The sequence below is a fragment of the Triturus cristatus genome, chromosome 10, assembly GCF_964204655.1.
Source record: "Triturus cristatus chromosome 10, aTriCri1.1, whole genome shotgun sequence".
In the NCBI taxonomy this organism is placed as follows: domain Eukaryota; kingdom Metazoa; phylum Chordata; class Amphibia; order Caudata; family Salamandridae; genus Triturus; species Triturus cristatus.
Window position 1 is genome coordinate 156,239,108 of NC_140593.1, and position 26,783 is coordinate 156,265,890.

General features: G+C 46.8%; 1 protein-coding gene across 4 annotated transcripts in view; it reads left to right on the forward strand.

Moving 5' to 3' along the window:
- The first annotated feature begins 601 nt into the window (after nucleotides 1–601).
- Nucleotides 602–26,783, forward strand: part of LOC146789127 (acyl-CoA dehydrogenase family member 11-like) — a 286,543-nt gene continuing 260,361 nt past the window's right edge. For 3 of the 4 annotated variants that reach the window (XR_014969747.1, XM_085630011.1, XM_085630013.1), the window contains exon 1: nucleotides 663–930. Coding sequence is in view for 3 of the 4 variants with exons in the window: in XM_085630011.1 (XP_085486137.1) it covers nucleotides 773–930 (158 nt within the window). In the remaining variant the exon portion in view is untranslated. Of the gene's footprint in view, nucleotides 931–26,783 lie in introns of all 4 variants that reach the window. The other variant, XM_085630012.1, reaches the window with a different exon arrangement.

Genomic DNA, 26,783 nt, shown 5'->3' on the forward strand with positions numbered 1-26,783 from the left:
CTCCCTCCCAGATGGCACCACACAGAAGCAATGCAGCAAGTCTCTCCACAAAGCAGCACCGTGCTTGTTGCTTTAAAACAAGCATTGACAAAGCCAATAGGTCTCGCCTATGTGAGATCTGTTGGCTTTGTTACTGTTTTTCTTAATCCATGTTGTACAGCAGGAGGGCTGAAAGTTTTCTTTTTATAAAGCGCTGTGACGCGGTCAACAATGGCGCGAAGCAGCTTAAATAAAACGAAAAACAAAATATAAAGTTGGAAAAAAACGCTGTGCTACGGCTGGTGCTGTCTGCTTTTTTAAATTATGCTTTTAATTTTCTTTACACTGTGACGCCCTGCACTGTTGTTGCTTGACCCTTGTAATCTCCTTCCCCGTCCTGCTTGCACCTCCCGTCACACCACAAAAAAAATTAACAAACCCAATAGAATTCGAATTGCCGAGATCTCTTAGTTTTGCCAATGCTTGTTTAACTTTGTAAGTGCTGCATCAAAAAACCTTAAGATGCAAATTGCTGCTGGCTAAACGCCCGGACTGCTGAGGTGTGCACAGTTTGTGCTATTTACCCAGAGGTCGGTTAAGCCACCAGCGTTGTTTTCTTAAGGGGGAGGGTCTAGTCCCCATATTTAACGCGAGGCACCTACCTGCTTGGTTCCCGAGGCTGCGTCACTAACGTGCAAAGGATGCTCAGGAGGCATAGGGCGGGGCTCATGCATACCCGCTGAATGAGTGTAACCTGCCTTGTTTGGGAAGAAGAGCCGGGACTTCCCCGTGTATGTGTGATCTTCGGCAAACTGCTATGGCCGAGGATCAGTGCGGGGCTGTGCGGGAGGAGCACCGGTTCAACCAGCGCGCCCTGGAGAGATATTTGGAGGACCGACTTCCAGGCTTCCCAGCAGACCCATCGCAAGCCCTGACTGTCGGGCAGTACAGGTAACGCCGCCTCCTGGGCTCTGGAGTCGCACAGGCTTGTTTCTGCACACGTTAAATCCCAGGGTGGACAGACAACGTGTGTCCTGGTGGCGTCACGTGGAACCCTCAATGTAGTCTACTTTCCCAGTATCTAATACCTGGCAGTTGCAGGCACCAGCATTCCTACCCGCCTGACACTCCAATTTGGTCAATTTCTTGTCCGTGACGTCGGTGTACGGCGGATGCAGGCAATGTCAATTGTACTCACGCTGATGGAGAAAAGTAACTTTATATTTTCAGAACTGTGCTTGTCTCCTTTCAGTGCTTCGAGACAATTGAGAATGGAGTGGGGGAGCAGGACAAACGTGCAGGGCTTTAAGTGAGACAAAGTGGCGAGGCCTCTGTCAGTCTAGGCGTGGTATAAATGCATAGATTACATTTCTGTGATTCCCATAGCGACCGGTATTGTGGTCCTCTGAGCTTTCGGTTTTTTGCATGCATGCAGGTGTATAACACAATAACTGACATACAACTAAAACGAGCCAGAACTATTGTTTTTGTCAATTTGTTGTCTCTGCTCTCTGCAGAGAGTCCAAGGATCGTTTGATCATGTATTCTGAACCGCTTTCTGATCCACAGATGGGCATTATGAGAACCTCGCGCTGGCTTCTGCCTCTGCTCCAGAGCGCCCAGTCGAGGCCAGTTAAAAATACTTGGTAAAGAACTAGTGTTCAAAGCATGCACTATACAAGAGTAAAAGGCCACACAAAACAAAATACAGTAACATTCTTATGTTTTTTTTTTTTTATAGAGAGGGTGGCTTATATCCTGGAGTGTACCTGTTTATGCGTTCCACCTGTCCCTCTTTGGCAGTACAATTTTGACCTGTATTTGCCCAAAGTGTATATGTATATATTTTACATTAAGCAGCCCTGCCAAGTTTCCCAGCTGCTGCAGCCCAGGGTTTTGCTTTGAATTCTGGGACTTGTAGTCTTTATTGCATTATAAAACAGGACTACAAACCTTGCAATTCGCAGAAAAAACTTGAACTAGACGGCTATGTATTATGGCAGTGTTCCTTAGCGCCTGGCCGGGGGGAACGGGGGTGGGGGGTTCCGCTTGCGGCCATCCTGACCTTTTGACATTTGGTCGCCAGTCATTTGCAGCATTGGGCTGCTGTTTTCTTGACTCCGCACTAATATTGAGAAAGATGTCAAATAAACGGGCAAGTGTTTTTTTACGTGTTAACTGAAGTGAAAGAAAGGAAGTAACTAAGGTGTCCTGTACTAAACTTTAGGAACACCTTCATTTCTAAAGACCTCTTGCTATAAAGATGTACCAATATGATAATGACTATTCAAAAAGTGTATTTCATTACCACGCAGACGCTTTTCATCTAGTTCATTAGATTATCCGTGCATTGAGCAGTATGTGTTTCTTTTAAAGTGATGGTTTGCAAACACAAATTTAGAAATATTCATGCTTCCACCCAGCCTGGCAAGAATGCAAATAGTGAACTAAGAGGCAAGTAAGTTATGTGCACCCTCAATGTGTGGCCTGGTTTGCTATTATACACTAACAAAACTATAGTTACTTAACTCAAATAGGTTTTGTACAGCGCACATCCCGAGGTCATGTATTTTGAGGTCCTCTTGTATGTGGTAATGAAGAACAAGCATTGGCATAGCCAATAGGTCTTGCCTTTGGGGCCTTATAAGTGTTTAGACAGAGCTATTGACTTTGCCAATGTCTTTAAGCTGTGCTGTAGAGAAGTGTGGCTGCTGTGCAGCTTGCTGAAAAGTTTTAATAAAGTGTCGGAAGCATTTTTGTTACCTTATATGACCAAGAAGGCATTATGTACAACTGAAGGACCATATTAAAAAAAAAAAGTATTTACAATAAAAAATGTCCTCCGTTTTCTTTTGTTCTAGCAAAGCTGGCAACTTGTTTCTGCATATTCCAATGGTTTTTTGTTAAAGCATTTTTTTGAGGGGGCATAAACAATTGGAGGGTGAAAGTTGGGAACCAGTACCTGTATTATAACACTAGCAGTGGCCAGACACTAGGGGAGAATCCATAGATACCATATTCCGAGAGCAGGCTGAGGTGGTGCTAGTGGTGGTGGTGACTGGTGCGGAGACCAGGCGCGGCGCATCCGTGGGGGCGTAGCCCCCCCGCCCCCGGAACCCAGAACGCTGCTCTGCCCGCAGCTCCCTCCTCGTAAATGTCAGTCAGCATGACGTTGGACCGTGGGTGGTCCGGCGTCATGTTGACTGACCTGCATTGTCAGACCCCAGGGAAAGGCAGCACAAGTGGGCATGGAGCTTAATTTTTACTCCGTGCCCAGTCATGCGTACTTGTGTTTTTACTGCCTTGCGCATGCCCATTAGGAGCCCCTCGGTCTCCTAATGGGCAGGCGGCGGGCGAGGAGTAGGCTGTGCCGTCAGCCAATCCTGGCGCTGCAGCAGCGCCAGGATTGGCTGAGTGGTTGCCACGCAGTGCTGACGTCGTGCTGTTCCAGTTCGAAGAGGGAAGAGGCGCCAACGCGGACCAGGAGAAGAGGCGGTCAGGTAAGTGTCTTTTAATTTTAGTTATAGGGTGGTTTGGCTGGGTTGGGGTTGGGAAGGCTTGGCTGGATTTGATTTTGATTTGTTTGGGTTGGTGTTGGGAAGGTTTTCCAGTGGTTTGGCAAAATTCGATAGAGTTGTGGCTGATTTTGGGGTGTTTTTGTGGGTTTGCAGGGGGCGCGTGTTTGATCGAAAAGTCGTACCCCTTCCACTGGATGGATTTGTGTGATTCTTCGTAATCGCTGGAACTACTGTCCCAGTGAGTTTCAAGAGGATCGAAGTAGGGGAAGTGCGAAAAAAACACTTTTCTTTTTTTGAAGGCTCGAAATGTAATGTTATCCAATGGGCGTTTTTGAGGTGGTGGAGAAGTGGTTTTTAGGGTGTTCCAGTTGCTCGAGAGGAACGGGTCTGCTGTGAGTGGTAGGGAGGGGGAATTCATGGGTGTGCAGGAAGTTTGGGAGGAATCCATCAATGGGAAGTGCTATGTAAAGTCACATATTTTGTGCAGGCAACTAGTGCAAGTGTCATGCAAGCGCTCCAGAGATACAATAGATTTGTATAGCACAGGCAGTTGATTTTGTTAACTTTTCGACAAAAAAAACAATTTCTGAAACCCTAAAAAGGCTATCAATGTGAGGTGTGTGCTGCAACCTGTTTCTGGCACTCATGCGCTGCTTTATAATTGTAAAAAAATCTTCATCCAAGTTAAGTGGAAGGCCAATGTAAAACAGTTATATAGTTTCTGCCATGTGTAGGGACTCGGAGCCCTCAAGTTACTTTCTGGTTGTCTCTTATGAAGGGCTGAGAGCAAAGAAGTCATCAGGCAGTACAGGTGGCTTGGGGATGTATTTTCTACCTGCAGAGAGAGAGGAGAGCAAGCAGTCCTACAGTGACAGGAGGGGATTTGTTTGTTTGTATGTGTAAAGGACATGTGTGCACTACAGTATGCATTCTCTTGCCCGGAATGTAGGACAGCACGGCCTAGGGAAAGAGACTGAGGGAGAGTGGGAGCTTGGAGGTGGCAGAGACAGAGGCTGAGAAGAAACTTGAAGGGAGAGACTGGCAGAGGCCATGGGACAGCTGAAACTTGGAAGCGGAGGAGAGAGTGCAGAGACTTGGAAGTGGAGGAGAGAGAAGCTGAGGGGAAGCTGAGGCTTTGAGAAGGATAAGAGAAAGGTTGAGGGAGAGTGGAAGCTCAGAGGTACATTATTAACCTTCTTGCTTTCTCAAATTTGCTTGAAAGTGGCCCCCCTTATGCCAGTAGGGCTCGCTCGTTATGCTCACTAATCACAGGCTACTCATCTACAACTTCTACGCCCACCACTTTCAAATGTCACCAGCCGCCCCTGGCGGAGACGATGCTGAGGTGATGCTGAATGATACTCGGGTCTTGCTGAGTGACGCTGTGGTGGCGCTGAATTTGTTACACTGTGCTTAGAAACTGTTGTGTAAGGGGAGCTGATTTCCATGTGAAGCGCTATAATGCCCTTGGTTCAAGTTTGCGCTATAATTATGCGGGACAGGCAAGCGGGTGTGGCCTAATGTAATCTGACAATATCAGGTGAAAGCACTAAGCCCGAGAGTTGTGTGCGTGCACGCGCTAAAAGGAAATAAAAAATAAAAAAAACACGCGAGTGGCGTGCGCGCGGGCAGCGGCAAAAATAAAAGCAGCTGCAGAGTCCCGCGAGTGTAAGGGAGCCCGCGAGCGAGAGGAAATCCAGATGGCGACTGTGCGTGTGCCCGTGTATGTAACTACAAGCTTTAGGTCACCAGCAAAAGCTTGTGGTTGGATTTCTGAAGTCCTCTCACTAAATGTCTCGCCAGACCAACCCATGCGCTGGCTCAGGCGAGACCTAAAAAGGAGGTCATATGAAATAAAACAATTGCGTAGGATCATACCAATTTGGTCAAGTGGTGAAGCCAGGATTGAAACCAGATTATATGGTTTCACAATGTGCATTTCAGCCTTGAGCTGAACATGCTTCGCTTCCCCTATGAAGACTTTACACCACCCTCACCCGACTGCCACTCTGCTGGCATCATTGTGGCCCTCCGTCACACCACAGACAAAATGTTTTGGCCCCATGGAAAATGTTTGTGGGTCCCCATGCATTAGGGCAATCCTAAAATAGTTTAATGGATTAATGCACCTGCCATAGAAATGTTTGTAACCTATAGACCGCAGACTGGTTTCTCACCAGGGGTGTTTACCCGTACAGTGTTGATTAAATAAAGGACGTGTTACATTTTTTTTTTTTTCTCAAACCTTCTACACACTGGGCAATTGAAATTGCATTTACAAACCTGCTGCTATTCTTGCTGTGTAGGGACCTGGTAACGTACAGTGGCATTTAGTGACATAAACACAATGGGGCGCTGTATAAATAAAAACACACATTTAAATAAACATTTTAAGAGTAAAAATAAAAGTTGCTTACTTTTTCCTGCAGCACGTCCTCAATGCTCTCCAGTCTCTGGCTCCAGACTCTTGAGAGCGCGAGGTGACTGAAATAAGATACCGGATCCAATGGAGTTGTAACAGGTAAGATGTTTATTAGTTAACAGCAGGAGCGTACCTGACCAGCACAGCCGGGGAAACTGTTTCTCTAACAGCCAAACACGGAACCCACGGACTCGAGAACCACGCACCTAGTCCCATCCATGAGCCCAAGCAGTCCCGCAAGCCATAACAGAGCGCGGCACATACAAGTATTACATATCCCCCCCCCCTTCCTCCAAAAACAAATAAAGGAAAGTTGATAAAATTACATAGCGATGGCATAAGTAAGAAGACATGTACTAAGAACATCTATGATGTAATTTATACAATTTAAGAAAATGAATAATACAAATTTAACTTTAAACAAAAGAAGCATGTAACCCACTCCCTACCTACAGTAGAGTAAAAACAGAAAAAACAAATCTTTCAAATAAGCAGGTACTCTGCATTCTCAAACTGGCTTGCCATTACCACCACTAAAAGGAACATCATTAGAAGAATGCGGTTGATGTAATGGTTTGTGTTGCTTCTGGTACAAAGCTATCCTTCTGTTGTTCCATGATTGGCCATTCTGTAGCTTTACAAAAATTTCACCAATAGACTCCATGCGGAAAGGCCCTCTGAATTTGTTACAACCTCGGTGTATACCACCAGGTTTGACCTTTACCAAGTCTCTTGGACACACACGTCTGTTACTCTTAAGAATATCTGGGCGATGCCTAGAGGGAGAGATCTCCCACTGACGCTAAAGTAACAAAGTGGGAACTAGCTTTGTACCAGGTAATCTAACCCTCATAAATTCAAAAGGGGATTTTGTCATTCCTTGATGCAATGTAGTGTGGTAGGCCCACAACATTTTTTTTTATCTCATGTTGCACAGAGGACTTGGCGATCACAGCCAACTGCATCGTGCCTTTTACAAGTCTGTTAACACTTTCACATAAGCCATTTCCCTGGGGATTGTATAATGACGTATGTAAGTGCTTTAAACCAAAGTCCTCAAAATAGTGCCCCATCTCCTTTGATGTGAGTTGTGTACCATTATCTGAAAGGAGGAATGCTGGTACACCTTCCCTACGAAATACCTCACTGAGAATTTGGATGGTGGATTGTGTGTTAAAGTTCCTCATAAACGCAACCTCCACCCATCTGGAAGCAGAATCCACCAGGACCAAAGCAAATCTCTCATTGTCATGTATTTCGTTGAAAGGCCCAATGAAGTCCATACAAACCTTTTGCCAAAACCCTCCTCACCCATGACATGTTGAGGTGAAATGGGTTTGTCTAGTCCAACACGCAACCGCTTCTCAGATTCCTTACAGGGTTCACATTTTCCTATCCACTCCTTCACTTGGGCATCTATTCCTGGCCACCAAAATGTATCCTTGAGCCGTCTGGCAGTCAACATTTGCGTTGGCTCATGAGGGCCATCTAGGCCAATCACCTGAGCCCTCAATGACTGCAGAGGAATGTATTTCTCGTCTCAACACAACATGGTCGCCTAATGTGGAAATTTGGTCTTGCAGCTGTACAAAGGGTCTGAGACTAGGTGATACAGTGCTCTCTCTAGATACACCTTCTCTTGCCATCCTGATCACACCAGTCATAGTTTTATTGTTGCGCATGGCTTCCACCCAGTCCTCTTGAGAAATCATTCTACCTAGGTCCTCAGTAAGGTCTTCCAAACTAGCCACAACACTCTCCCTGACGAGTTCAGTACAAACCGCTTTCACATCAGGCAGTCGGGACAAACCATCCGCAACATTGTTGCGCCACCCAGGTACATACTCAACTTTGCCCACCAGATCTTGCACACTGACCGCTAAACGAGCTAGTCTGCCAGAACAGTTCTTTGTGCCATTTGGGCTTAAGATTTTCAGTAAAGGTTTATGATATGTTCGAAGTGTGAAAACAACTCCCCACAAAAAGACTTTGAAATATCTTGTGGCCCATGCTCCCGCCAATGCCTCCCACTCGATAACAGAGTAGTTTCTTTCGGTATCAGTCAGCGAGCTAGATGCAAAAGCAACAGACATTTCTTGTCCAGCATGTTTTTGGGTTAGTACGGCACCAATGCCCACAGCACTGGCGTCCACAGTCAGCACTGTACGCAAGTGCGGGAGGAACCCAGTTAGAAGGTGTTAGACCTGGCGATTTCTGGTTGGCTAAGGCTTGCGCCAAAGCCAGGCAGAAACCACCACTCTAGTCAGGGCAAGGAAGTTACACGCCAAAGATAACCCCTGCTCACCCCCTTGGTAGCTTGGCACGAGCAGTCAGGCTTATCTCTGAGGCGATGTGTAAAGCGTTTGCGCGCGCACCCAGCAACAACACCCAAGGCCCACCACAAAGGAAACTCCACACAAGGTATTCTATAAAAAATAACCTTTGTATTATACACAACACATTAGATAAAAACACACACTTTACAATGTGCCAACAGGCACGGGCAGAATTTACAAGGGATTATGTACAAGACAGGGCCACCTGGACCACTGTCAGGAATTAGCACTTTTTAGATATTTAGCACACAAAATATATACGATCACTGTAGCACAAAAATAATATGTATAGCACACAACCAGTACTTACTGGTATCGGGGAAGTACCACCTACGTAACCCTAACTACTTTAGGAGACTGTTACGCAGGGAACTAGAACCTCACTAGCACCACCTGTACTAGGAGAAAGCAACAACCACCTACGTATCACAATACCTGTAGGGGTAATAGAACGTTACACATGATGCCTAAAACATTCAGAGGTGTAGAGCAATGGCACATGACGCATCAAAACACATTCAGAGGTGCAGGTAGGAACACACATGATGCATAAAACATTCAGAGGTGTAAAAGCAATGGCACATGATGCATCAACACACATTCAGAGGTGCAAGTAGGAACACAATTGCGCAAAACTCCTATGCCACCACCTGTGGCAGTCCCTGGGCCAACTGGCCTGGAAGGGGCTAGGACGCCCTGCGTTCAACACAGTCAGGCTGCGCCAGCTGCGCAGACTAGAACAAGAATGGTCCCCCACCTAAACGTGGCAGCTGCCCACTAAGTGCTGGGCAGCTGGACAACGAACTTCAGGCACTGCGTGCCTCTGGAGCCCTCTCTGGGCTTTGACCATTCAAAAATATGCCCCCTAGAGCCTTCGTGGCTCAGCACAACGTTGGAGCCTCACTGGGCTCTAGAAACAATGTGGCAGCTTTTGGAGCCTCACTGGGCTCTCTCGCAGTACCCCCGGTCGTTGGAGCGTCAGCGCTCTAAATAGGCATGCCCCCTCTCGTTGGAGCCTCACGGGGCTCGTGAGCACAGCCCCCCTGCACCCCCCAGCAGATGCGCGGAGTCCCCCAGCCCTCTAGGCACTCACCGGCTGCTCGGGGGACTCCCGCGTCGTCTCCGCTCTCCGGGGAAGGCTCCGAGGCTTCTTGACACCGCGGAAGGGGCAGGCACCGACAACGTGCCTCGCGCCCCCTCCGTACCAGGTCCTGCCGCACTCCTCTCTCGGGTCCAGCGCGGGGTGGGCTCCCGCCTGGACCTCCACTCTTCCCGGGCACTTCTCCTCGCTGCACAGGAGCGCGGGGTAGGCTCCCGTCCGCTTCCTGTTTCCAAGTTCCGCCCCCGTCTCCACGAAGGCTGCCTGACTTCCGGGTTTCCTCGGCCCGGGCTGCAGCGGTGATCGGAACCCTCAGCAATAAGAGGGGTAGGCTCCCTCGTACATGCAATCCTCGGCGGGGTAGGCACCCGCCGCAGCGATAAGCAAATAAGCGGGGTGGGCACCCGCAAGCCGAATCAAAGCGCTTCACAGCGCTACAAGGTGAGCCAGCGCTCGCAGCGCTACAAAGGATCCTCAGAGCGCTCCCAGGCTCTGAGAGACAGCCCATCCAGGAAAACAGCGCGCACAGCGCTTACAAAGTTCAGGGAGCGCTCCCAGGCGCTATGGATCACCAGAAAGGTCCAGCAAAGAGTCCTCAAAGAACAGGGGGCACAGGCTGGGCCCAGAGCCAGCACACAGGGCCCTCCAGCAGGGAGGCAGTCCCCAGTGGCGGTCTCTCCTGGCGCCCAGCAGCAGCAGGCCCCCCCTCAAGTGGATCCTGCAAGAGAACAACATGTAAGGGGACACAGCCCCTTTTTATACAGTACAAGGCTTTGTCTAAGGTGCAGGGAAGGGGCGAACCAGTTCCAGCAGGTTCCTGAGCACTTTGTTTTGCTCAGCCCCTCTCCCTATTCACTGGCAGGGCTAGGGTCATTAGACGCACCACAGGGGCCGGCGCCAGCATTGTGTGGGGGAATCCCTGTCCTATTCAGGACCCAGGTGCACTCCTCCCCAGCCATCAACATGCTAACTCCCCATTCACCACTGGGTGACTCCTCCTGACTCTGGGGAATTCCCTAGTCCGTCACCTGACCTCACCAGCCAATCGCCAGACAAGCCACACATTTCAGACTGCACACTGAAGTGCCCACTTCTAGAAGTGGCACTTCCACACCAGGTACATGCACGCCGCACACATCAACGCGCAGCATTCACTCCCACGAGTCCGCACATACCAAACACGGGCCTGCACACCCCACGCATCAGGAACTACCGGGACACATACATTCCCCCATGCATTCCTATGGGAGGGCAGGCCAACCTCACAACACGCACGCACTTTACCCTGGGACACAGCGGTAAAGTGCGCAGAAGTCACTAAAATCACTAAACCAAGTCACCATATTACGCAAAAAGTTTCGGGGTGAACCGGCCAGAAGGGCCAAGTCCAACAGAAGGCCAGCATTGACCATATCATTCTTAACCAAATCAAATGCTTTTTGCTGCTCAACACCCCACAGAAACGTTTTACCTTTTCTCAACAGTTCTCTTAATGGTTCCACCTTATGTGGAAAATTTTTGACAAATTTAACATAGTATTCGACCATGCCCATGAGAGATTTTAACTTATCTTTGTTGTCTGGTACTTTTAGGTTCACTATAGCTCTGACCAAATCATGTTTAGGACGAATACCCTCTTTGGTGACGCAATAACCAAGATAGTCAACTTCCTCAACAGCAAAAACACACTTGTTCTTGCGTAGTGTCAAGCCAGCCGAGGATAAACGAGTTAAAACTTGGTACAGGATTGAATTGTGATCTTTCGCATTCATAATGTAAATCAAAATCTCATCTTGAAAGAACACAATTCGATCAATACCCTTCAAAATCTCCGTCATGATGCGTTGAAACGCACTGGCAGCAGAGCACAGCCCAAAAGGAAGCCTCTTGAATTGATATGTACCATCAATTGTTATAATAGAAGTGTACTTCTTGGAGTTTGGTTGAAGCTTAACTTGATGGTACATGCTGCGCAAGTCCAACTTTGAGAATAGTTTGCCTCCGGCCAAGTTCAACATAATCTCATTAATATTGGGAAGTGGGAAAACTATCCATGACAACCGCCTTGTTCAAGCTCCTCAAGTCTACACCGAAACAAAGAGCCATCTTGTTTCTGTGTGATAACCACCGGAGATGGCCACTCCGCAGCCTCCACTGGTTCTATGATGTCCTCCTCAAGCATTTGCTTAATGATATCTTTGACTTGAGATCTTGCAGCCAACGGTATCCTCCCAGCAACATGTTTCACAGGAATTGCACCTTTAAGTACTATTTCATGTTGAAAACCCAATGCCTCCCCCAAAACAGCAAGCTAAAGACACACAATTGATGGACGGAATGCAGAACAAATCAAAACATTCACCCCATCATTCTTTTGCTCACCATGCCACCCCAGTTTAGACCTGGCTATATGCAAATCAGTCTTGACCCTGTGCCTCATGGGAACAGTCCAGCCCAACTGCCAAGCCAGGTCCTCCCTGGACCGGAAACCAGCATCCTAGGACCGGTTTCGGGGTTTCACCCCTCTTCAGCCAGGATAGCTTGATTCCAGTGGCACAGTGAGCCCAGGACTCACGTCTGAGCATACCTGGCGCACTTAGGGCAAGAAAGCAACATTCCGTCCATCTTGTGTGTTTTGCTGTTCACCCAAAACAGTGTCAAGAACTTTGGCATGTGTTTGTAGACTATTTTGGACAACATCATCTATGCACATTACAGGTTGGTCAGCCCTGGGGGGTCTACTCTGATATTGAGGTCATACTGGTGAAGCCACCCTAGAATGGCTGGACCCTCAGGTGCTACATAAACTTTGCCTTTGGTAGATCTGCTCTCAAAGGTAATATGTGCATCAAAATAACCTAAAACACCAATACTGGCACCTTGGTAGCCCTTCAAAATGACATCTGAAGGTAGCAAGCTGGCATCTTGACAGGAAGAGTCATATAACTCTTTGGGGATTAATAATGATGTACAACGAGCCAGTGTCCACCATTAACGACCAAAGTTGTCCATTGATGCCAAAATCGGCCTTTGGGCAAGTCAAACTTTTACCTTCATCCATAAGACCTTCCTCACCAGTCTTAACCACCATAATAGGGACATCAACATAATTTTCATCTTCCTCATCGATCACTGCAACTTTTTGCTAGTAATGTCCCTTTTTTCCACTCTTAAGACACTCCTTCGCCTAAAGCAAAACAACTTTTGGAGTCTGCTAAATGGAAAGTGCTACCACACCTATGACAAATACGACCACTACTTTTGTGTGAAGGAGAAAATCTAGATGGATTTATCTTTCCAGCAGAACCTATTCCCTTAAGTTTGTTTGATTTATTTACTCCTTATGGCATTTACATCCTCCTCATGTAACAACGCTACTTCTGAGTTCTTCTCTTGTTGTATATTTTTTAAATCTCTCATACACTTCTGACTCCTCTACCACTTTGGGGATAGTAATAGCTTCTTTTAAATTGGGGTTGCTAGCTGCCCATAACATCTCTTGTGCCTTCTTACTGTGACACAGTGCTATCAATTGGTCCCTAATCATCTCATCCTGCATGAAACCAAATTGACATTTAATAGCTAACACTCTTAATCTTGAGACCAATTCATCAACAGTTTTGTTCGGCTTTTGGGGGTTGGGTATAAAATGTGTGCCTACGCATTACTGTATTCTTGCTCTGCAAATCTAATGCGCAATCTAATCATGGCATCTTTATACACATCATCAACCTGCTCTGTTGAAGAGGCAAGGTACTTTTTTTGAGTTTAAAGAAAAGTTTATTGGATATAAATAAGAAATATAACAATTCAAAATACATCATATACCATAATATAAATCCAAAATTGGTTGTAGAACAAGAGAGATGAAAGAAAAGGAGAGAAAGAAAAGAAAGATAGAAAGGGAAAAGTGGGAGAGAGGAGATCAGAAGATAGACAGCGATATCGTAACTAGATTACAGCATGTAAACAATTCGGCGAATGATAAGAGTAGTATGAGTAACAAACGTGCATTATACATTAAAATATTAACATTAGATAAAGTAAATTTTCTGATTAAATTCATGGAGGCTTGGGTACTTCTTCATTACAAGGAGTATGTAAAGGTATAGCACGAGCAGAGGCATTTAGGAAATTGGTGACTGGTAACCACAACAGATCTCGCTTAATGGCCAAAGCAATTGGATAAACATAAGCTCGGTCTAATCTGTGATTATAGCAGACGCCATACCACCAGGCTTGGAATGAAATGTTAGAGGCATTTTTCCACGATTTTGTAATTTGTTGAAATGCAACGGCTAAAAGTAAGTCCACAATAGAGGTGGAGGTTCCGAGAGAAGACCATTCCTCTGAGACACTACCTAGGAAAATATGAGCATAAGAAAAAGGGATATGTGTGTGAAAGAGTTTGTTGATTTGCTGCCAAACTCTGATCCAAAAGGCATGAACAGGAGGGCAAGTAAAGAGCATGTGGTAAAGGTCTGCATTGGGGGCAGGGCATGACCAGCAAGTAGAAGGAACAGTAGGATCTATATGATGTAATTTGGTCGGGGTAATTAGGAGTCTATTGTAAAGAAAAAATAAAGTTTGTGTGGTATTAGCTGCTCTTGACGACTTCCTTATTTTATTCCAGATCTTTTCCCATGTTAAAACTGAAAAAGATATACCCAAATCTACCTCCCAACTGCATTCCGTTGTAGACTTAGTACGGGAAAGAGATGTAGATCTTAATTTTTTATAAATAGTGGATGCCGAGGATGGGGTACGTAGAGAAGAAAGTGTGAGAGGAGAAGCTGTTGTATGGATAGGAACTGAGGATAAAATATTGAAAGAATTTAAAGCAGTAGAAGTCAACAGTCGGTATTTCGATAGATAGGAAGGGGGAAGAGAAAAGCGGGTGCAAAGTACAGAGAAGGGAATACAAGCATCTTCTTGAAATAGTTGATGGGTCCACTTAAGGTCAAGTGCTAGCCAATCCTTCCAAAAAAGGGTCCTATTTTTGATTTTAATATGTTTATTGTACCAAATTGGGGAATTTAGAAAACGGGAACGATCATCAAGACCTCCAAACAAAAGAGGCTGAAAAGTTTTTCGGGCATTCTTAAGAATAGGGAGTGACATTTTCAATGGGATGTGAGTTAAGGACAAAAATTCTTCAAAGGAAAATGGATGGAAAAAGGAAGATTCTAATTCTACCCATAAGGGACGAGGATTAAAAGTGTCCAGATCTGTAGATAGTAGAAACGCAGAGTGTTTGAGAAAAAACGATGTGTGATAGGAAGAAAAGTCAGGGAAATTGACTCCACCCATATGCTTAGGTTGCTTAAGTTTGGAGAGAGACATCCGAGGATGTTTATTTTGCCATAAAAATTTTGATAAAATACCATAGATTTTTTTGAAGCAAGATTTAGGGATATTAACAGGTAGATTGGCTAAGTAAAATAAGATTATCGGGACTAACATCATTTTAATCGAATCTAATCTGCCCCACCAAGATAAGAATAAAGGGTGCCATCTTGATGTAGAGTTACTCAAAGTGAGCTGTAAGTTTTTTAAGTTTAAAGCCACAGTATCTTTAAGGGAGGGAGTGAACCATAGACCCAGATATTTAATTTTAGAAGTGTTCCAGTGAAAGGAAGAATCTACAAAATCAGCGTGAAAACAATATTTGTTTAGAGGGAGAATTTCGCATTTGTCAATGTTGAGTTTGTATCCCGAGACTAGAGCAAAAGCAGAGACTTCTGATAAAAAGGCTGGAATGGATGATTGAGGATTTGAAATGAATAAAAGAATGTCATCCGCATACGCTGAAAGTTTTAAACTGCTGTCTGCATAAGGGAAGCCGGAAATGTTAGAATTCAAACGAATTTTTGTTAAAAAGGGTTCTAACGCTAAAATAAATAAAAGTGGAGAAAGGGGACAACCCTGACGAACCCCTCTATGGAGAGGAAAAGACGAAGATATAAGGCCATTGGCTAAAATAAACGATCTAGGAAAAGAATATAATAATGAGATATATGCAATAAATTTGGGACCAAAACCAAACCAACGAAGTGTGGAAAAAATAAACTGCCAGTTGACTCTGTCAAAAGCTTTTTCAGCATCTAATGCAATGGCCGCTAAAGAACCTGTGTGAGAATGGGACTTACTAAGAACATTAAAAAAGAGACGAGTATTATCTGATAAATAACGCCCTTTAATAAAACCAGATTGTTCTCTGCCAATTAACCGTGGTAAGATATTGTCTAGGCGAAGAGCTAAAATCTTTGCAAAAATTTTATAATCCAAATTTATCAAAGAAATGGGTCTATAGTTTTTACACAGAGTAGGGTCTTTGTTGTCCTTAGGAAGAAGACATATTAGAGCCTCTTGAAAAGAGCCTTCAGATTTTCCAGAAGAAATGAAAGATAAAAACAATTGGTGTAATTTAGGAACAAGGAACGAAGCAAAGTGTGCGTAGAATTCCATGGTAAAGCCATCTGGCCCAGGAGCTTTGCCCTTTTTGAGTGAATGAATAGCTTTAAGAATGTCACTGGGGAGAATATCTGAGTCCAAAGAGGAGAAATCAACATCCGGGGGAGACGGGGAGGGGATAGAGGATAAGTAGTGAGAAATGTCAGTCAAAGAGGGCGAAAACTCAGGAGTATAGAGCGTTTGATAGAAATTGACAAATTCTGAGAGAATATCTTTATCTATATGGACAGTTGTGTTATTAGAGGTTACAATAGAATCGATCTTTGTGCGCTCTTTTTTTGACCTTAAGATAATTGGCAAGTAAATTGCCAGATTTATTCTGAGCGTTATAGTATTTAGCACTGGATTTTAAAAGAATTAGGTTTGCAAATTCTGTAGAGAGTTTATTAAAAGAGAGTTTGGCTTTAATAAGATCATTCAGCGTAGATTGATTTTCTGCTATATAATAAGAATGTTCCAATTTCTTAATTTGTGAATTAAGTGTTTGAATAGATTGCATAGATGTTCGACGCTTACGGGCCACGAATGAAATAATGAAGTCTCTTGAGGCAGCTTTAAAAGTGTCCCAAATGAGTTGGGGGGATGTAAGGGGAGTGTCATTTTCAGCAAAAAATAAGGTTGCAAATTCCAAAAATGATGATGAAAATTTGGGATCGAATAATAGAGAGTTGTTAAATCTCCAACGTTTAGTGCCTTTGTTGGGAGGAAGTAAATCTAAACTTAAAGTAACTGGTGCATGGTCTGAAATTAGAATGGATCCTATGTCCGAATGGGAAATATGTTGTGTGAGAGGTTTGGAAATAAAAATATAATCAATTCGGGATTGGGAGGAGTGTGCCGGGGAAAAGTATGTGTATTCCTGGGTTGTAGGATGACAAAGTCTCCAGGAGTCTACTAGAGATCTTTGCTGAATAGTGGAAGTGAACTGGTTGTGCATGGAAGAAGGAGAAAATCGGGATTTGGATCGCCTGTCTAAAAAGGGGTCTAAAATCATATTACAATCTCCGCCCAATATTAAGTAATCATCCGTATATTGCATTAAAGACGAAAGAAGGTGAGGCCAAAACGTTTTGTCCAAAGTTGTGGGAGCATAAATATTGAAAATGGTTAAGGGAATTTTGTTAATCAATAATGATACAACAACCCACCTACCTTCAGAGTCATTTTCTTGCTTCACAAGTTGAATGTCTAAGCGTTTGTGACATAGTATAGTCACACCATTTCGTTTCCCTGAACCAGGCGAAGCATAGACATGGCCTACCCATTGACGACGCAGTTTAGATAATTCACCTTCAGTTATATGAGTTTCTTGCAATAACGCAATATCTCCTTTTAGATTAGCAATATGAGATAACACCCTTTGGCGTTTAATGGGAGAACCCAAGCCTTTGACATTCCACGATACAATGTTCAAAGTCATCTAAAATATAAATAGTAACTCTTCAATTATCGTAGAAACAGTCATATGTAATGTGTACTAACTGTACAGTGCACGCTAAATTAGTACCAGAAGGAAGTATCATAAAAAACTGTTGAGAAAAGCTAGACATACTTAAACAAGAAAAAGAGAAGTTATAACACCAAAGAAAGAGGTAAAGGTATAAGATAGAAACTGAGAAGCTAAGAAATAGAGTAGAATGAGGAAAGGAAGAACAAGAAAGGAAATTATAGATTATTACAAGAATGTAAATAGAAAAAAGAAAGAAGAAGAAGAGGCAGAACTGAGGTAAGAGATACAAGATATGAAAGAAATAACAGAGAGCCCAACATAGAGAATAGGACAGGGAGGCGAGGGCAAAAACAAAAGAGAAAGGGGGAAAGACAAGGAGGATAAAAATAGAGAAGAACGAGATAAACGAGATAAAAGAATAAATAAAACACATACCACAAAAAGACATGGACAAATGGGGATGGTGGAAGCCCATGAGGAAAACAGCACACCAAACACGGGGTACCCCGATACAGAACGGAAAACGAAGACATCATCCAGGCATTGGAGATATGATCACGGAAGGACGACGATACCTTGCTGCTTCTAAAATAAAGAGAAAGGGGGAGAGGAAGACCAATTACAAAGGATATACGAGACTTATGATCACATACAATGACAAGGAACAGAAGAACAAAAATTAATATAAACCACCAGCAATTAGAAAAGATAAAGCATTTAGAACAGATAAAGCATTTGCTTAGCTATAAGGCATAAGTTATAAGTCTTGAGTATCTTCAGGTCTTTGAAGTACGAGGAATTTCCATGTTGTCTTCAATACAAGAGTCAAGAAAGGTTTGTAGACCTGCTGGGTCTTCATAGGACGTAGTTTTGTTGTTAAGGGTGACTTTCATAAGACATGGGTGAAACAGGCCATAACGCGCATTGAGATTCCGTAGTGCAGGTCTCATATCCAAAAATTGTTTCCGCCGGTCAGCAGTTGCTTTCGCATAATCCTGAGCAAAAAATAAATTATTACCTTGCCAGGACACTCTCCCTTTACTTTTGGCTGCATGAAGAACTTTAAGTAAGTCTGTGTATTCTAAAAAATAAAGAATGACACCACGAGGCTTGGAAGTAGAGGAAGCAAACTTAGAGTTTGGGCCTAGTCGATGAGCTCTTTGAATGTTCAATTTTGGAGATTCAGGAATGTCCAGCAGGGTTGGTAAAAAAGACTGAAAGAATGAAGGCGCATCGGAGCCCTCAATTCCTTCCACAAGGCCATAAATGCGTAGATTGTTACGCCTATTTCGATTTTCCAAATTCTCAATCTGAGTCTTGAGATGAGCGACCTCTAACTGTAATGGAGGTATTTGAGACGTGACAGACTGAATGGAATCAACACGTTGAGAAAGCAGTGAGGACTGTTGCTCCATTTGAAACCATTTATCCTCAAGGTTTTGGAGACGGATGTTGGTCTCTTCCATATGAGGTTTAAGTGCGCGAATTTCCTGAAGAAGAAGTTCCATGGATAACGTCGTTGTAGAGCCTGTTGGAGACGGTGGGTCTTTTTTGACACGCTTTGTAGAAGTGGTAGATGAATTTTTAGGCAACTGTTTAGTGTTACCACGAGGTAAGCTGGACTGAGTAGTAGCGGCATTGAACTGCGTAGGCTCAGGGTCTTCCGTATTGTCTTGTAATACACTGAAGGGATTAGAATCACTCATTGTAGTGTTGTCACCCAGAGTAGAGCTAGTACGGAGTGCACGTGCTTTTGCCATAGTAAACCACACAATAAGATGTAAACGTGTGGAGAAATGTGGATACACAAATGTTTAAACGCAGAAGTCCAGCCAAAAATGATGAAAGTCAGTGAAAAAAGGAAAGAAATGAGGCAAAAAGCATTTAGAAAAGTATGCTGCACAGGTTGTTTATAAACAGCAAATGCTCAGAAAAACAAAGAGAGCGACCTTGCATAGGTAGAAAGCAAAAAAGCCATGACCTCGAGTCAAATCTGAGGAGATAACATTCTGCGCCGCGGTAAAAAACAAAATGGCGGCCACAGAAACGAGCGCGAACGAAAGTGCGCTGAAAGAGAGTGAAACAGCTCACCCTGAAGTTTGAAAATGGGTTCAAATGAAAGCGCTATGATTCATATCCTCTTGCCAGCGTCAACATCGTCCCGAGGATAGAGAAAAAATGCCTGGTGGAAGCTCCGGTCTTCACGTCAGTGAGGAGCTCCGCGATCCGGCGGCCATCTTCTTTGGCGTCCAAGCCACGCCCCCTCAATAGGCAAGGTACTTAAAAATATGTTGTGCCTCTTTCCCCAACAAAGCCTTTGTTACGAACCGCAGAAAACGTAGACCCATCAAGAGCCACAAGATAATTCTCAAAACAATCACACCAGTCCTCCCACTCCATGTATGGTTCACCTGGCGACATTAAAAAGAGAGGTGGTGCAGCTATGGCATTAGAAATATTCATTTTAACTTAAATGGCAACAGCAATATAAATGGTAAATTCGAACAATGACATGTAACCAGACGCTGTAATCATTTATTTATCAGTCTAATAGAGGCAGTATCAATGTGGCACAATGATACACATAACCGGTAGAAAGGTGTGTGTATCACCGCTGTGCAATTAAGGCGAGCAGAGTGATACACAAGTAATGTGTATGTGTGGCACAGTGTATTAGTATGCACACAACAAGTATATAAGGTGTGTGTGTATCACCGAAACATAAATGATGTTGAGGACGAGAGACCAGGTGCGATGAAGCCTTGGCACACAGAGGCAATCGGGTGTGTGTGCCACCGTAAGGTAATATGGGTTTTGCAGCTGTTCGCAATATAAAACTTGAAGGTGATGCCGAGAATTTGTCAGTTCCACTTTAACTGTAAATTACTGAGGCTTCCACTGTTAGCAATGTAGATAACTTGAATGTGGGGCCCAAAATTGCCGTGACCGCTTTAACTGTCTCTGTTGCTTTAAGGAAGAACTTCCAGGTGGGTCCCACTGCCACTTTACTCGTTTAAACAGTTCTTCTGTGGCTGTCGGGTATTATAAATAAACGTGGTTTCTAATATGAACCACCAATAGAATAAAACTGAATATTTAAACGTTCCCCGGAAGACTCGGGATATATTAGTCTGGTATTCTATTTATCTGATATTAACCGGGCACGGGGCCCTGGAGCTTGGGTAGGATGACGGCAAGTTGCTGAGCAGAACCTGTGAGTATCCCGCTGCTCCGGCATGTCTCCGTGCCTTACCAGTAAGCCTATCCATCCAGCTACTTAGCCTGCATACCGGCTTTTACCATTTTTATTATTTTTTCACACATCCGGAGTAACATTGTGATTCGGCCACCCCCGTCGGCCCTTGACGTTTTTACTAGGGGTGAGTCGCGACTTTGCATTTATATGTTTTCACTTAATTAGCCATGGATTCCCTTTTATACAATGTTAGTACTAGTGCCCGTCAGGCATACGTTCATTTACCGTTTGACGCTCTTGCGAGCATACTTAAATGTTTATACTTAGCCGAGGGAAAGTTTTTATTTGTGTCTACAAAACTTAGCCCGCCCGCACTTTGGGCTTCCTTACGCGGCTTTTTCACTGTATTCAGATATACACACAGACCGCCTTCCGCTCTCCTCCTGCGCATATACGCACTTTAGATAGCATGCCGGCTGCTCTAATATGTTACATGCACGGCGGGTACACTTCAGTTTGCTTATTAGCATGACCGAGGCCAGCAGCTCGGTCCTCGCGTGTCCAGCAGCCTCGGAGCCCCTCGCTCGCGGTGAGTTTGCCTGCCTCCCCTCCCCGCCCCGGCCCTGTCCCTGGGCAGCACCAGGTGACGGGGCCCTGTGGTCGGAATACCACGGGCGGGGGGGGTTGCGGGCACAAAGCCAGGCCCAAGTCGCCGGCCAGAGAGGTTGTGGGTGCTGCGGGGGAGGGGGCGCGCGTGTGTTAGTATCGGTCGGGCATCGGCAGGCCATCCAAATATCTCCCTGTGCCGGAATGTGTAATGTAAACGCGGTGCTATGGAAAGCGCCCATTCATTCGGGTCGAGTTCGCGCTTTTAACGAGTCACTGTGGCCTGAAACTGGGGGGGGGCGCACGGACATAGGTTACGTGTTCAATTCATTTGTTTCTATCCCTCCCCACGGGGGAGTTTACCCGCCGATCCCTTCTGCTATTTCCTGCTCCGGGACGCCTGGGCGCGTCCCCCCCCCTCCCCTTCCCAGCCCTGGGTGGCAGCTTTGGGTCGTGGCTCGGTGGCCAAGTAGCAGGCGTCGATCCCGCCACCTGGGGAGGAGAGGGGGTCCGTTCGGCTGCGGTGCCGACCTTGGTGCAGGCAATCAGGGTTCGAGCCTCGAGGTCGCGTCCACATTCTGGATCCTTTGCATGTCTCCCTGTACCTGATGGTGTAATGTAGTGTAGTTTATTATGCTTTTGAAGCACCTGATGCTGCGTTTCGCTCCGCGGCAATTACCGGGCCTCACATAAATCCAAGATAACTCGTGTGATTAATTTTCTTCCTGATCAGCATTTTGTATAGTTGAGGTTTGACTTCGAAATAGTTAGGGCAGAGGGTCAATGCGCCTGCTGCAAGGAACGTGTGCCAAGTAGATATCAGAGTGCGTATGATGTTAAGATGTCTGCAGGTTGCTGTTTTCAAAGAGACATCCTTTTGTTTCTTGCATTTTATAACTTAAGTGTGGGGTCGATCCCTCCACTGCCAAAGTTTTTCCTGGGCGGGTGTTTTTATTGATTCTGTTCAGGAAAATCTCGACTGGTGTGCCAGCTCCGGGAGGAGATGTGGCCCGTCGGCTGCGCTGCCGACTTGAGTGAGGAAATCAGGTCTCGAGCCTCGAGGTCGCGTCCCCCAGTCTGTGATTCTGGGCAAATCACTTCATCTCGTACCTGTATTGGTATGCAAATACAGTGCGCGTGCAGCGCTCCGGGGCTTTCGGGTCGAGTTGCGCTATATTAAGTGCGGGACACACTGTGTGCGAGGGGAGATTCCCGGATGGGCAGCGCTGGGGGCTACATGCAGGGCGGCGCACCCCCTGGGCGCGCCCGGCTCTTACCTTCGCGCGCTGTCCTGCCACCACGGAGTGGATGTGGTCACCGCTTTGGTGCTGGAATCCGGGGTTCGTGCCTCGATGCCCCGCCCACTGCTTGTGATTCAGGGCTACCACTTCATCTGCCGGTCCCTGTCTATGTCCAAATACGGTGGAATGGCTCAATTACCGCCGGGTCGAGTGCGCGCTATATAAAAGAAGAAATAATTTATATATTTTTTCCAGTTTAAGATCCTGACCTTTTAAGTCACGGGCCTTTGGACTGGAGCGTCTGTTGCCTCCCATGCAAGAGAGACACGGTGGCCTAAAGGTTAAGGTCTGAGACTCTCACACTCAAGATTATAGGTTCCATCGCCAGTGATTCTGATATATTGGGGCCCCCATGGCTGTGTCTTTCCCAGGGCGAGATGCGGCCTAGCGGAGAGCCACTCCTGCCTCGTTCAGTAATTTTAGAATTTTCAGCGGTGGGGGCCCGGCGCGAACCCTGTGTGCTGCTGTGTAGGGACACCAGGTTTACAGATGGCATTCCCAGCACGTTTCATGTGTACAATAGCTCCCCCATCGTGGAGCCCCCCTGGCAGCGCCTCACCTGCGAGCGCTGATTTCTCGCCTCAACCCCAGCTCTGCGTCGGTCCGGATACATAATGCCGAAGCAGGCCCAGGGGTCAGTGCCGGACCTGGGCCCCGCGTTGCATGTCGGCGCCAAATTGCAGCACTTCACGCGCGTCAGCTCAGCAGGCGGTGTGGTGTAAATCGGCGTGGGCCAGGATCGTTGATGCGTCCCCCTCGGCGGCACTCAGGGATCACCGAGAATGTCCCGGAGATGGCAGGCGCAGGAGGTGGGTCAGAGCCTCCGCGCATACCTGGGCCTTGGGGGGGGCGGGGCCAACCCCCGACCACGCGTGGTTCTGCCGGCCTGATACCTCAGGGCCGCTCACGACAGCAGAATGGCAGGGGGTCTCGCCACAGTGCTACGCTACCGCCGATCACTTAGGCAGGTAGTAGAGCGTCCGAGCCTCTGCTGATGGAATCACGGTAGGGAGCAGTCCCTTCAACTCACATGTAGGCAGGTTATTCAGACAGGGAAGGGAGCCACCGCCGGAGCCCCAGGGCTACACGCCCGACTCCATTGCTCACCGGAAGCCCTAATGTAGGTGCAAATTTCATAGCGTAAACACTTTCTAGAGGGAACAGCCTCCCCCCTCCCTCCCCCCCCTTCGGGCCAGGCAAGTTGACGGTGCCCTCACGGGTCCCTCCTTTCTATCCTTGCTGGGGGTCGGGCCCCACGAGACTGCATGGGCGACACGGGTATTGTCTTTGGGAGGGCTCTAGCGCAGTGCTCCGCGGCAGGCGCCTCGGGGTCGCGCCCTTATTAGATCATGTGGGAGAGGATATGGTCCGGCGGCCAGAGCTGCTTATTTCAAGCCCCGAGGTCGCGCCCACATCCTGCGACTCCAGCGGACAATTTCCTTCTCGCACTTGAACGTATTATGTATACTAGGTTCCATGTAAAGCGCTCCAATCCTTCGTGTTGTGTTCGCGTCATATATATCACGTAACATAATCCAACGCCACACTCATTTGGTTCATTATGTTATTCTGCTGTGCCTGGTTGCGCTATGCTCAATGGTGCCCTGCCATGCGCTCCATTACCTTCGGGTCGCCTGCGCGACAGTTTGTTTGCCCACTATCGTGCGGGAAACCAGGGTTCGAGCCTCGCGGGCGAGTCCGCATCCTGAGTGGTGGGCAAGTAACTGAACCGCCTTGCACCTGACTTTGTAATGCAATTAAGGTGCTTCGCCTGCGCTCCTATACCTTCAGGCCTATTATCTTATTTCCGCGCCGGAATATGCGATATTTAAGGGTGCTCTGCCTGGCGCTCCAACACCTTAGGGTCGTCTGCGCGTCATGGTGATTGCCACACTTTGGTGCTGCAAAACAGGGTTTAAGCATCGCGGTTGCGTCCTCATATGGTATTCGGGTAGGCGCAGGTTTCGAGCTTGGGGGGGCGCGTCCACATTACTTGATTCTGGGCAATTAACTTTCTCACCGTCCCGCAGTATGTAATGTAGGACGGAGCTTTGCGATGGGCTTCACCTCCATCGGGTCGATCTCGCGCCATGTTAATCCCGACGCGGTGCTGGAAATCAGGGTTCGAGCCTCGGGGTCGCTTACACATCTTCGGTTCTGGGGCAGACCACGTACTCTCACAGGCCGAATGTCATACTGGCATCGCTATGACACCTTCGGTTCGACGTGTGACGGGCATTGTTCATTGAGTAGGGAGACACCTGTCCGTGCCTTTTGAGCGGAGCACACTAAACGTCGCAGGGAGTGGGGGTTTTGCTGTCTTCGGATGCTGCAATTGAATTACGATCAGCCCGGCACACGCCTTGTGCTGCATTTATGGATACATCGCGTCTGAGCGTTAGGGCAGACCGGCACGGTGAGGTAAGCGCTGCCGTCTTACACAAATGTTTTGGGCGGCACCTGCCCGGTGCGCAGGGTCGGCTGAGGATAAGGCATCGCAACCAGCCTCCCCAGGATGCCGGGCACCGAGGGGGGTGTGCCCCCCCCCACCAGCTTTCCGGTGCTTGGTAACCTGGGTGCTGTAGGCCTCAGGGAGCTGCCTGGTTTGTCTCCTACCCCCCCCTCCTGTTGTGAGAGTCCAGTGAGGGGCCTTACTAGTTACTGGCAGCTGGCACAAGGGCAGAAAGTGGGAGCTGTGCCACAGGCCCCGTCGTTTCGTATATTCCCTCGCTTGTATTGCACGGCTGCCTTTGTTTGGTGCTTCATTCTCAGTGAGGGGTGCTGAAGTGCATTACAGGTGGGTGCTGCCACAAAATCTTGGAAATGCACAGTTGGTAGTGTTTTGGTTGGCTACCTTGAAGTAGTTGTCATGGGTAGAAAGATTACGTCCTTGTAATGGCATGGAGAGAGCCACTCCACACCCCTTGTTGTGAATTATGAAACATTCTTCCCGAATGGAGATGCGAACTCAGCGGATACTCTCTAGCTCAATGAGATGCAGGCAAAACGATCTCAGGTGGGCATCTATTCAGCTGGATTGGGCAGTTTACAGTTTAGGAGGACACAGCTCCCTCATATTGGAAGTGGATCAGATGGGCCAAGCTGTGCTGCACAGCACCACGCATATTCTATAGGTCGCAGTTTGAATACTAGTTCCATGCACAGTCAATGTTAGGTTTTTATTCCTACACGCCTGCACACCTTCGCGTATATTGCTCATTCGGGACACATGTTACACGTTGGAAGGACGTCCGTTGTTATTTACTCGAGTGTTATTGGTTATTCCATGGGTTATCCGCGGGTGTAGAGCGTTAGGCTCTTGTTGTATTTCCAGCGGGTCTGTTTGATGCGGAATGGTGGATTTTTGGGGCACAGACGCGTGGTGGGTCTCTCCGTGTCACACTGCCTGCCTTTTATCTCCCGGTTTGTCACACACGGTTTTTTTAAGACGATAATTGAGTTGTTAGTCTGTTCTTAGTATTGAACACACCAGGTATTTGTGGTACTGATATTTGATGGTACTCTAGGACACATGTCCTCCATTACACACATCTCCAGACAGGACTGCCCCTCTCCCCCCCCCCCCCCCCCCCCCCTAATTTTGGAGGAATAGGGGTCCAAATACTGGTGGGGTTGGCAGGCTTTGACAGAGGTTGGCGGCGAGCTCGCACATCATTCGGCTCATAGGATGATTCAGTTGAGTTTGGGGCAGGTCACAGGCCGCTTCTTCACGCTGTGTTTGTTCTTCGAAGTATGGTCGGGTCAAGTGACGGAGTATAGCAATCATCACATGGTATATCTGGCCATGGAGGAATGCCAGGCAAGATTGTAGCGTAGGCAGGGAGTGGTACTTATCGGGGATTGGATGTTCGTCTCAATGGCATGCCGCCATGCAAGGGGACCATGCGCCGAGGTCACGTACATCAGGCAGTGACAGGTCAACAGGGACCATTTGTACTGAATTTACATGAGTGGTTCCCGCCACGGTTGGTCAGATGGGAGGCTGTCGTCTTTATTCGCACTGGATACCCTTACTCCAACACTCCTATTGTAAGCTTAGGATGCCTGTTGACGCTGTTAGACCGGCTCTCAGCTATTAAAATCACCTATGTGCCTTGGCATGGTTTGTCTCGCATCAGGGCCAGTTGGGGGTACTGTTCAGGACACGGTTAGACTTCTTGAACATAGACTTGTCAACATCCTCCTAGGAAACCATGATTAGCATGAAGGTATTGGACCTTGGAGAGACAATGGGTGGGTTTGTGCACAACAGTAGCAAGGGAACTACAGTCTGCTTCATCAGGCCACATGTTCCATCATTAGCACCAGCAGCTGTAGAGCTCCCTTTTTTACTCGGGACTGGGACTGGCAATGTCTAACTCTTACAGCCAGACATGGAATA